The following is a 12,897-nucleotide window of genomic DNA, read 5'->3' as shown; positions in this document are numbered from 1 at the left end:
TTGTTCCCTGGGAATACCATTCCAATGCTTTTTTCTCGATGGCTCCATCTGGTTTTCTCAAGGTGTGCCCCAACCAGCCCCACTTTATCTCTTGTATCTGGTCTTCTATAGGTATCTGGTTTGTTATTCGCCAGAGCTCCTCACTGCATATTTTTTCTGGCCACCAGATATTCATTGTATGTCGAAGACCTCTATTTATGAAGCTTTGTAACTGGGATGACCAGGCCATGAGGTGGCAGCCCCACCAGGACACTCGAGGGCTGTGGACTCATAATCTGCATCACCAAAAAACACATATCACAGAAACTAAGAAACAGCCAGATGGATCTTTGGCCTGAAAAGGAAAACCCGTATCGGTTTTTGGAATGTAAGGACGTTGAGAGAAGCAGGGAGGCTAAGACAGGCTGAAAAAGAGATGGAGAACTATCAACTGGATATATTGGGACTAAGCGAAGTAAGGGGGCCAGAATGTGGGGAATTCCAAACACAAAATGGTGGAGTATTGCTGTATGCGGGTCAGACAGGTGAGGACGTGATGCGTAGGAATGGTGTAGGGCTGTTACTATCTAAAAGCAGCATGAAGAGCTTACTGGAGTGGAAACCAGTCTCAGAACGGATAATAACCACATGCTTTAAAACAAATGTGTGATATATCACTGTAATTCAATGCTATGCACCTATTGAAATAGCTAAAGGAGAATTAAAAGATTCATTTTATACAGAGCTTAACGGAGTCCTTAGACAAACAAATTCTAGGGACATAAAAATTTTTGTGGGTGACTTCAATGCAAAAGTTGGTTCAGAAAATGAAGGGCTTGAACATATCATGGGCGTGCATAGCATGGGGATCAGGAATGTAAATGGTGAACTGTTGATAGATACATGCGTTGAACATGACCTAGTCATTGGAGGCACATTGTTTCCACATTGTAACTGCTATAAGATAACGTGGGTTTCTCCAGACCACGTTACCGAAAGTCAAATAGACCACATAGTCATAAGCCGCAAGTTCCGACACTCTCTGTTAGATGTTAGAAATAGAAGAGGGGCAGACGTTGGAAGTGACCATCACCTAGTTTTGGCGGAATTCAGACTGAAGATAGTGGCAAATAGAACCAAGCTCAATCACAGATGCAAGAAAATAGATGTGGCAAGGTTAAAAGACCAACAGATCAAAGAAACATTTGCCCTTGAACTACGAAACAGATTCCAGGTCCTCTCTGAAGAAAACTTATGGAAGAGGGAATTGAAACATGCTGGCAAAAAATCAAAGACAGTTAGTTATTTTGATGTGGAAGAAAAAATCTTAGGATTTTAGGCACATCAAAGGAAGGAGTGGATCTCCGATGCAACATGGAATGAAATCAGCCACCGGAAAGAACTAAAACTTAAGTTAAATTTTTGTAAGACAAGAGCGGAGAAGAACGACGCACATAAAGAACACACGTAGGCGAACAAAAAAGTGAAAATATTACTACATCGAGATAAAAGGAAATGGATAGATGAGCAAGCAAAATTGGCAGAAGAGGCAGAAAGACAAGGAAATATCAACTCAACAGGCACATTCACAGAGATGGGAGGAGCACTTCAAGGAACTGTTAAATTGTGAAGACAACCAAGAGGAACAGGTAAGAGACGTTCCAGAGGAAGTCTAAGAAGATCAAGATATAAATTTGCAGTGCCCCACAATGGACGAATTTAGGATTGCCTTGAAAACACTAAAAAATACAAAGGCTCTACACCTAGACAACATAGCACCAGAGCTCTTAAAAGCAGATATTGCAAGTACTGTTAAAATGCTCCATCCTTTGCTGAAGCTTATTTGGCTTGAAGAGAAATCTCCAAAGGAGTGCAAAAATGGTTTGGTGGTAAAGCTCCCAAAAAAGGGAAATTTGTCAGACTGTAATAACTGGTGTGGTATTACATTGTTGTCAGTGCCCAGTAAGGTCATCACCAGAATTATTTTAAACAGAATTAAAGAATCCCTTGATAAGCGACTGCATAAAGAACAGGCCGGTTTTAGGGCACAACGCAGTTGTGTTGATCTTATTAACACTCTTAGGATCATTTTAGAGCAAAGCAAAGAATTCCAAGCAACCATGTACCTGGCATTCATTGATTTTCAAAAGGCCTTCGATTCCGTGAAACGTAAAGTGCTCTGGCAGGTGTTGCAGAAGTATGACATACCACAGAAGATCTTAAACATCATAAAAGATCTATATGATGGCTACAAATGCTGCGTACTCCTCAAGGGAAATATAACAGAGCCCATAAAAGTAACAGGAGTCTGGCAGGGTTGCATTTTGTCACCAACACTTTTTCTACTTGTTCTAGACTCTGTTATGAGAAGAGTCACAGCAGGCAGGAGACGAGGAATCCAGTGGGAGATCCATGAATGTCTGGAGGATTTGGATTTTGCAGACGACATAGTTTTATTAGCTCCAAGGCTGTCTGATAGGCAAGCTAATTTAAACTTGCAGAAACTGCTGGCCTCAAGATAAATACAGGCAAAAGATGGGGAAGGACAGTAAATCAGGGAACATGGAGGTGCCATTGTTAATAGGTGAGCAGCGGGTGGAGACTGTCCACTCATTCCTGTATCTGGGTAGTATAGTGGCGGAAGATGGTGGAGCTGGAGATGACGTGAAAAACCGCATTAAAAAGGCAAATGCTGCCTTCATACAATTGTATCCAATATGGAATAATAGAAATATCACAAACAAAACAAAAATCCGTATTTTTAATACAAATGTGAAGACTGTCCTTCTGTACGCCGGTGAAAGCTGGAAAATGGATAAAAAGATAACATCTCGGAACGTTTTTCAGTGAGTCAAACTTTTCTCTATGTTGGGTTGTGCTAGAGCACTGCACCCATGTGAGCAGTGTTCATTCTTCATCGTTTGCTATGCACACAGTGTGGAAGCATATGGCCAGCATTTTCCTCCCTCACCACCGAGCAGACAAGCAGTCGCTGAGTGTAGGGATGCATTTAGAAACATAGGTGTCAGTTTTTCTTGTTTGCTAGGAGAAAGTGTGTGCTATGTGCCGGAGATTCACCAGATATTACCGCAATGACTGAGTATAATTATGTATAATTAAAATTATAGTGATAATCAAATACTGAATGTTACTGGAGGTAATTGATTTAGCAGTGGGACTGAAAATATGTGTCAATGAATGGATAATGAAATAATGCTTGTATTCAGTCTGCAGCTAAAACCCCACTGACAGTGAGAGATATTTTGAACAGATTTAATGGTAAATATGAGTGTAGAGAATGTGGCACCTGATTATAATTGTCAATTTTGTTTATAATTAATTTAAAAAAGTGCTTCAATGTAGCTACAAAGTAGGCTTTCATGAATAAATTGAGTGAATGTACTAATAGCACAAATAACAGATGTTAACAGCACTGACCAGAAAGAGGAAGGTAAGTGCAAGATGTAGTGGTAAGTGCAAGTGAGCTAGTGTGTGTAACATCTGCATGGCTGTGGGGAGTGCTCACTCGATTGTGTCATTAGGCGAGGCAGCATCAGTCGTCTTTAGGAACTTCCACTGTGCTGTGTGAAGCTTAGTCACACCCTGTCACACACCACAGCTGTATGTAGACTCCTCTGACGGGTCACTAGTCTGCAGGGCTTTAGTACTGACTCCTCCTCATCACATTATATGTCACTTGTTCTCTCATGCTTGCTTTTAGTGCCATGTTTAATTTACATATCATGAGGTTCTTTATGTGCACCTGCTTCCACACTGCATTGCGTTTCTGTTTTGCACCTGCTTTATAATGGGCGTAGGGATCCCAAAACCTAAAATTTTGTGGTATCTAAAGTAAATAGGAACGAAACTCTAAAAAGTAATTCATATTCTGTAAATAATTATGTGATTCATTTCTTGAAATAAGAAAATTACTAACAGATAAACACAGAGTACCATTCTTGGATATAAACACTTGGTAACAAATTGCCATTGCTTTTAGAATTAAAGGGAAATGGAGAAACGGTTAGTCGTGCAAGATAATAAATGATAGTGAGCAGGTGGAAAATTTCTGAGCATCCCAGATCAGATGAGCTGTAACAGCTTATATCACATAACTGTTAGATAATAGAGGTTATATTTACATTTCTGAGAAGTTGATGTTCTGGTTTTCTGAAGGCAGCCAGTGAGACAGAGAAATAAGAGTTTTTAAGGGTGATAAGTTGTCAAAAGTGACAGATGTGAGAAGATGAGAGGGTTGGAGAAAAAAGATGATGAAAAGAGGATGAAAGAAAGGGTAGAGACACAATTAACAAGGAGATGAAGCTTTCTCTGACAAGATGATATGGCAATACTGGAAGAGATACACACATCATGGAGAGAAGTGTCACTAAGAGGAAGCAGATCATGCAGTCCAAGCCCATGTTGGAAATAAGATTTTCGTATGTGGAATTCTGGTTGCTCCTGCTTGAAAACAGTCTCTGGTATTGCATTGCTAGGCATCCTCTTTAGTCTGTATTATCTCCACCCATTCATTCTTTCTTTTGGAAAGAATCTATGCAGTAAGCAACACAATTACATAGGTCCCATTTAGAATGTTGATTATTAGATTTTTGAAATGTTTAACATGGATAGTTCTACACAAAAAACCAGTTTAGTGGCAGTTTACTTTCTAATATATTTCATTTTATATCTTATGGGTCCAAGAACTTATTTTGTGGACCTTAAGAGGAAATAAGTTTTAACTGTGTGAAACAGATTAACATATTACTTGCTCATAAAAATAACAAGTAGAATCCTCTATTGTGAATCAGGGAAATAAGTTAGATGCACATTGAACCCATGCTCAGATTTAATGACTGTCTTTAATATGAGCAGTTTTGGGGTAATTTTACACACCTATCTTGGCAATTTCCCCATCTAAACTCCAGAAAGATGACATACTGAAAGTTGTCTCCTGTCTTATTTTTGGGTTAAAATAATGATTTGGAGAACATCTGACCATAGAAATATTATGTAAATGCTAAATATAAATGAAAGAAATCAGGTTTCTGCATCATGACATTATTAAGGCTAATAAAGAAGTTATAGTTTGCAAAACATTTTGAATACTACTTACATAACCACCAAAAACTTCCATTTTATGTAAATTTCTCTGTTATCAGCTATACATTATGTTTTGCCCTTTAAATCTGGTAGGTGGCCATTGGTCTTGATGAGTTGATATTGTTCCAGGGCAAACAAAGGAATGAATGCATTGTTGCACTTTGGAATTGTGCTTTACATCCCTTTGGTCTGTAAAAGGAATATAGCTACATGCAAGGAGAAAACAGTTATTGTTCACATAAATAATGTTTATTGGGTGATACAAACGAAGGACTAAGAATATCCATGCCCCTTACTGAAGATAATTTACAGCTGCAGGTATGGATTAGGGATAACTTTAATAGATGTTACTTTCCCTTACATGTTTTTATTAACAGATAATACAGATATATATTTAAATGTCTGCTTAAACTACACCCACAAGTTACAGTCAATTTGTTGAGTACCATGTAAAACATGATGATGCAATTTTTGTTAATACTTTTCGAAAAATGATATTGTTCAACATTGAAAACTTAATATTGTTTGTCAATTGAAAAACTGAATAAGCTTTCTGTGTTGTTGTACATTCAGTGATAGGCAGATCCTGTTTGTTTCAGTAATTTGTGATCTCTGCTCTGTGCGCATATACTGCAGATATTCTCATATAAATTGATTTCCTGTGACACATACTTTGGCTCCTAAAGATCTGAAACAGCAGTAATTCAGTAGCTTACTCCAGAAATAATATTAGAAGAGTGGCCTACTATGAAATTACAATCAAATAATTATTATTTTTTTAAAAAAATCTGCCTGCAGGACTTGGCAGATCAGCAGCACACATGTAAAAACACACTGAAGACTGTAACAGAAACATAATTCTGAAAAAAAGAATGGGCCAAGTTCATGTGATGGTTATGTGTGAAGAAAGAGATTTTGAAGAACAAACCTACAGGTCTTTGTTAAAGTGTGATTCTTTCTCAATAAACATAAGATGACTGGACTAAATTTTAGGTCACAAATTGAAGCATATCTGAAATTAAGTATTAAAAAAAAAAAAATCAGGAAAGGCAACCACTCATATGCAGATGTATGATGGATAGAGCATAGATGCACTTACAGTCCACAAAGGAAAATAATGGGGAAAAAACTTGTGAATCCGCAAAATTGTGCAGTGGTAGGGGGCCACAGACAATGTACCTAAAATGATAACCGGTGGAGTGGCAAACTCGAGGTAGGTTGGGGGGAGGGGCATTTTCTTAGGTTTCCTTTGGGTAACTCGAAAACAGCAGCTTCTAGCGAAAATGTTGTCCAGAACAAAATTAAACTACCAAAAATGGTCCTCTTCCCCCCCCCCCCCCCCCTCCTGCGATTCGTGGCTTTCGCATTGCAATGGATGGAAGAATAGCAGATTATTTAAAAATACTCTTTTAATTGTATAAAATTAATGATTATTGTTGAGTGAAGTCGGTTAAGAATCTGTACAGTATTAAATGTATGTATGTCATCTAAGCACAGTAGAATAATATTAAGAGATAAATTGTGTTCTGGAGGTCTAAGAGGGTAGGGGGTGGAGGCTAGAAATGTGAGGGAAGGTAGATCACTGGATTGTGGTCATGCACTTCTTTCCTTTGCACGGCTGCAAACTAAAGAGCAAGCAGGTGAATCCCTACATTTTTTATACCCAGTTATGTCACAAAATTACGACAACCCTCTGTAGCGTGCCTTATGAATCACTGGCAGAGATTTTAACAATACATGGAATACAGATATGAGCTATTAATAATACTAGTACAGGAAACACATGTGGGCAGACTCTGTGTAAATCTCTGCACACTATTCTACACTGCTATAAAGTAAATCCATTGTTAGTCATCCTGTTCAACAGCTGTGGCATACTTTTGGGAAAGGCAGTTTCACCCCCATGAGCACTGCTTTATTTTCACTTTACAGACTGACTATACCTCTCCAGCATTTCTTGTCCAATTGTGTTATATGAGTAGATAAAATTTCTTCATTGTGCTCATTTATATAGTGGAGTTTTTTATGCTTATTGAGTGATTGCTTATGTACTGTTGTTAAGTGGGCACTTTTATGTAAAATACATCCCTATAAACGATGACTGAAAAGCATTTAATTTGTAAATATGTCAGTGGCCTATGTAGTGTCAGCAGGAAAGGTATTGGCTTAGTAAATATGGCTCTTTCCTGTTGTTTATCATTGACACCATATTGCGAAGACATGTAACATGTTGTAGACAGTTGGTGGCAAATTAATGAATGGCCAGAAAGTTATGTGCACTTTTTTCACCAATAACTGTGTTACTGTTACACTGCATTATTCTCTTCCATTCAGGAATTCATGGCATGTGTAGAGTGGGCTGCATTGCATCGAGCCGCTTACCGTGCCTCTACAGTATATCTTGCAAGATGGATGTGAATGTGTCTGATGGAATAGTACTGGTCATATTCAGGTCTCTAACAGTAATTTGTTGTGATGCATTACTTGCCTTATGTTAAAAATCTGAAGTTCCATAACTCATAGGTGACCTCCACCTGTTGCATATGCAACCAATTTAAGTCTTTGGGCCTCTTCAGACGTTGGGACAGCTGAGGTTGACGTGAAGCATTTTAAACCTCTCATGTTATAAAAAGTATTGCAGCCATTGACAATGGAGACAATTAAACAGATATTGTGAAACACACATTGACAGCATGTTACACTTCGAGCAGTCTCTTCACTGTGATAGACAGATTTCAGTTGCTGCTGTTGAGGTTTTTTATGTAATAGTGCCCTGAACAACTGTAATTGAGTACAAGGAAAAGAGTCAAATTAAATAACAGAACAAAGGCAGTATGGGATATAGTGAAGGAGGAGACCGGTAAAACCAGACGTGAAGAGGGGCAAATAGCATTAAGAGTAAATGATACATTGGTGACAGATGAGTATAGTCCGCCCGCTGTAGCTGAGTAGTCAGGGTGACAGACTGTCAATCCTAAGGGCCTGGGTTCGATTCCTGTCTGGGTTGGAGATTTTCTCTGCTCCGGGACTGGGTGTTGTGTTGTTCTAATCATCATCATTTCATCCCCATTGATCGCAAGTCACTGAAGTGGCGTCAAATCACATTTCAAGTAACTTCCATAACATGAATTTGACCCTCACCACCCCAGCAGAAGTATTGTCCATCATAAAATCTTTAAAATCAAAAACATCTGGTGGGTATGACGAAACATCAACAAAGTTACAGAATGTGATTCTGAGTTAAGTAACATATTAAGCTATCTGTGTATCCAGTTGTTTATCAGTGGAATATTTCCTGAATGGTTAAAATATGCTGAAGTTAAGCCACTGTTTAAGAGGGGAGATAAAGAAATAGCATCAAATTTCCATCCAGTTTCACTTTTGCCAGCATTCTCAAAAATTTTACAAGGTGTACAGTTTTGCTTCTGCCATTTTTCCCCAACATTTGAGGCTTTAATGAAACAAATTGGTTACACTTGTATCATTCAAAGTATTTTCCATCACTGGCCACTACTTTTCCCCATCTTACGGGCAGTGTACGAATCCTACGTAGAAATGATTGTTCATCGCTTGAAGCAATCCACAAATCGAACCAATTTGTGACTTCTTCATGAGATCGGAAGTGTTGGTCAGCCAGGCCATGCCCCATTGATCTAAACAGGTGATAGTCAGAGGGAGTAATGTCTGGAGAATATGGCAGGTGGAGTAGGACTTCCCATTTTAACGTTTCCAAGTACATTTTGACCTCTGTTGCAACACGGGCTTGAGCGTTGTTGTGCTGCAAAATAACTTTATCATGCCTCTCACTGTATTGTGGCTGTTTGTCTTTCAATGTTCTGCTCCAACACGTTGATTGTGTTCGATAACGGGCAACTGTGATTGTTCCACTTGGTTTTAACACCTCGTAGTTCACAGCGCTGAGCTGGTCTCACCAAATGCAGAACATTATCTTGGAGCTGTGAATATTCGGTTTGGCCATTGACGTGGAAGCATGGTTGGGATATCCTCCTGATTTTTTTGAATTTAGCATTATCGTAATGAACACATTTTTCGTCCCTGGTCCCAATGCAATGAAGAAATCCCTTCCGTTTTTGCCTCTGAAGCAACTGTTCACTAAGACACAAACACCGTTCAACGTCTCTTGGTTTCAGCTCACATGGGACCCAAGTTCCTTCTTTCTGAATCATGCCCATAGCTTTGAGACGTTTTGAAATGGCTTGCTGTGTCACTCCCACGAATCGTGCCAGTTGTTCTTGAGTTTGAAGCGAGTCTTCACTCAGGAATGTCTTCAATTCTGCATCTTCGAAAACATTCTCTCTTCTACCACTATGCCAGTCTAAGATGTTAAAATCACCGTTATTGAAGCTTTGAAACCACTCATGACATGTTATTTGACCAATAGCATCCTTACCGTACGTACTTGAGAGCATTCAATGAGACTCGGCCACTGTTTTCCTCATATTGAAATGAAACAGTAACACCTCTCGCAAATGACAAGAATTAGGCTCGTAAACTGACATTTTCAATCAAAAACAACTTTGATGCAGACACAAATTGACTAATGTATGAGTGAGGTTATGTTGACCAAGGTCCAAGCTAACTGCCTGACGTCAGCAATCTGTTTCGTTTGACCGCTACTTACTGTTGTCACCACCTGTTGGCAAACGGTGGAAGCAAAGTTGTACACCTTGTAGAAAAGATAATGTACAATCAGCTTTATAACCATCTTATTGCAATTAACATAATGTCAAAGTTTCACTTCGCATTTCTAAAGGGTTCTGATATTGAAAAGGCTAGCTACACTTACAGTGAAAATGTACTTAATTCATTAGACAAAAAATTGCCGGCAAGTGGTATATTTTGTGCTCTGTCAAAGGCATTTGACTATGTAAATCGCAATATCCTTTTAAGTAAATTAGAATATTATGGTGTAACAGGAAATGCTGCAAAATAGTTCAAATCTTGTATCTCTGGCAGGAAACAAAGTGCGTTATTAGGAATGAGACATGTATTAAGCTATTAGGCATCATCCAACTGGGAACTAATTACATGTGGGGCCCCACAAGATTCAGTCTTAGGGCCCTTACTTTTTCTTGTGTATATCAATGACCTTTCATCAGTAACATTACCAGATGCCAAGTTTGTTTTGTTTGCCAATGTTACAAACATTGCAATAAATAGCAATCAAGTGTAGTCTTAGAAAGATCGGCTACTTAAATATTTGTGGATATTAACTACTGGTTCCTAGCCAACTCCTTGTCACTAAACTTTGAAAAAACACACTACATGCCCTTCACAACTTGTAAGGTATGTCCCATGAGTAGATGCCTAACATATGATGACAAGCAGATAGAAGTAGTGGACAGTGTTAACTTCTTGGGGTTACAGCTTGATAATGAATTCGATAGGGAGGAGAACATCACAGGACTGCTGAAGCGTTTAAACAAATCTCTATTTGCAATGTGAATTCTGTCAGACATAGGGGATATAAAAATGAAAAGGCTGGCATACTATGCTTACTTTCACACTAATATCATATGGTATTATTTTTTGGGGTAATTCATCAAGCCAAGCTAAAGTTTTACCGGCACATAAATGTGCAATAAGAGTAGTGTGAACTCAAGAACATCATGCAGAGGCCTATTTAGGGAACTAGTGATACAAACTACTGCTTCCCAATGTATTTATTCCTTAATGAAATTTGTCATTAAAAATATATCACTTTTTCAAACCAACAGCTCAGTTCATGGAATCAGTACTAGAAATAAGAATAATCTTCACAAGGATTTAAAGTCACTTACTCTTGTACAAAAAGGTGTGCATTATTCAGGAACACACATTTGCAGTAACTTAACAGCAACCATAAAAAGCGTAACAACCAATGAGATTCAGTTTAAGTGAGGCCTAAAGGATTTGTTGGTGGCCAACTCCTTCTACTCCATTGATGAATTTCTCAGTAGAACCAACTGATTTTGTGTGTGTGTGGGGGGGGGGGGGGGGCACGTGCTCTTTGTGTATATATAGTACAATCTAACTTCTGCACCATTTCAGTGCAGTAATGTGTTCATTGTAAATAAGTATTTTACTAGTTCTCTTATATGTTAATTACCTTATAAACAAAAAACTTTATTTATTTTAAATTCAGTGCATTAAAGCGATCTTAGTAAATGAGTGTTGTAAAATGATCCTTTCATATAGTGTCCAAATAAAAATAGAATATGACGATCATTTCACTTGGGGAGCTGTGGAAGGTTCATTAGCTTATTTGTTTTAGTTGTAAATATTTGTCATGTATTATTGTTTTTCTGACATGTACTACATCCTGGAGGACCTCGTCACTATGGATCAATTGGAATGAAAGTAAATCTAATCTAACCAATTTAGTTCAGTGATGTTATTTTGTCTATTCACGAAAGATGTCTGGACAAGAAATGCTGGAGTGGTATAGTCTGTCTGTAAACTGAAAATTGAGCAGTGCTCGTGGTTGGAGAAGTTACCTTTCGCGAAAGAATGCTACAGCTGCTGTATGGGGTGACCAAGAATAGATTTACAGTGTAGCAGTGTAGAACAGTGTGCAGACATTTACATAGAGTCTGTCCATACATGTTTTTTGCACTAGTGTTATTAAGAACTTATCCCCCCTTTTTGGGCGTATCTGTGCACGTGATTCATAAAGGGCACTACAGAAGGCTCGTGTAACTTTGTGAAACGCCCTGTAGTAGCTTTTATGGTGTAATTGGGTAGAAACAGTGTGGGGACTTGCCTGCTTGCTCTTCAGTTTGTAGGTCTATGGAGGAGGGAAGTCCTCAGCACTTCTGCCCTCCACCCCCTCCCCCCTATTATACACCGAGCACACTAATTTTCCCTTAATATGTCTCTACTGTACTTAGATGAGGTACACACATTTAATATTTATTATTAAACCACTTCATTTAACAATAATCATTAATTTTATGCCATTAAAACAATACTTTTAATAATCAGTTATTCTTCCATCCATTGGAACCTGGAAACTATTAATCCAAGAGAAAAAATGAACAGGGCTTTTTTTTAAAAGGAAATTTGATGTAGTTTGATTTTGTGCTGCGAAACATTTTCAGTAGAAGCTGCGGTTTTGGTGTTATTCAAGAAAAACTCAAAAAAAGTTACCTTTAAATGTCCCCCACCCTTTTCCCCTATGCTCAGACTCCACTGGTCAGAATTTGTAGTATATTGTTCATGGCCTTCCCTGTTATTACTGCACTAATCGACCCTTTTTGGGTCTTTGTTGACTGGACTATTATTACATCACAAAATTTCACTAACTATTGATCTACATAAGCACTCTTTCTCGTGTGTAGGTACAGACGCGCAGTACCATCTATAAGAAATTTAATAAATGAGTTCAGTTTCAAACCAACAATTCTTGAATATTTTTACTCTCTCTCTCTCTCTCTCTCTCTTTTAGCATTTGAGAGGAGAATTTCAATTCCCTCACAGCCTTTGGGGAACCAGAGCCCTAATTCTGAAATCTCATTGGTAGAGCCAGCAGCTGGAAGTCGTAATATATGCCCTGGGGAAAAAGAGAAGAGAGTAAAACCCTTCAGCCACCACTTTTGCTGACATCATTTACTTCAGCCCTGTGGAAGTTTGCCACAAATAGAGATCTACAATAGGGAATTAAATGGCGATACATCAGAAGTTCAGAAGTCAACAACTCCAGCAAGGAAATCAATAGCAGTCCCCAGATTATGACATTGACAGTAGATTTAATTACCACTAGGTTGGAACAGATCAGAAAGAGAAATGTTGAATGGAAAGCTGGGAATAGGGGGA

General features: G+C 38.4%; 2 protein-coding genes across 4 annotated transcripts in view; one reads left to right on the top strand and one right to left on the bottom strand.

Annotated features, from left to right (window-relative positions):
- LOC126334897 (Golgi pH regulator A) overlaps positions 1 to 5,306 on the bottom strand; it is a 150,043-nt gene extending 144,737 nt beyond the window's left edge. The window contains exon 1 of the mRNA XM_049997602.1: positions 5,096 to 5,306. Coding sequence (XP_049853559.1) covers positions 5,096 to 5,116 — 21 coding nt within the window. The 5' untranslated portion in view covers positions 5,117 to 5,306. The remainder of the gene's footprint in view (positions 1 to 5,095) is intronic.
- The window catches only part of LOC126334898 (lys-63-specific deubiquitinase BRCC36-like), a 55,259-nt gene that overhangs the window by 35,361 nt on the left and 7,001 nt on the right, over positions 1 to 12,897 (top strand). The gene's annotated exons all lie outside the window — the stretch shown is intronic.

The sequence above is a fragment of the Schistocerca gregaria genome, chromosome 2, assembly GCF_023897955.1.
Source record: "Schistocerca gregaria isolate iqSchGreg1 chromosome 2, iqSchGreg1.2, whole genome shotgun sequence".
NCBI classification, from domain to species: Eukaryota; Metazoa; Arthropoda; class Insecta; order Orthoptera; family Acrididae; genus Schistocerca; species Schistocerca gregaria.
This window is presented reverse-complemented; position numbering and strand designations above follow the sequence as displayed.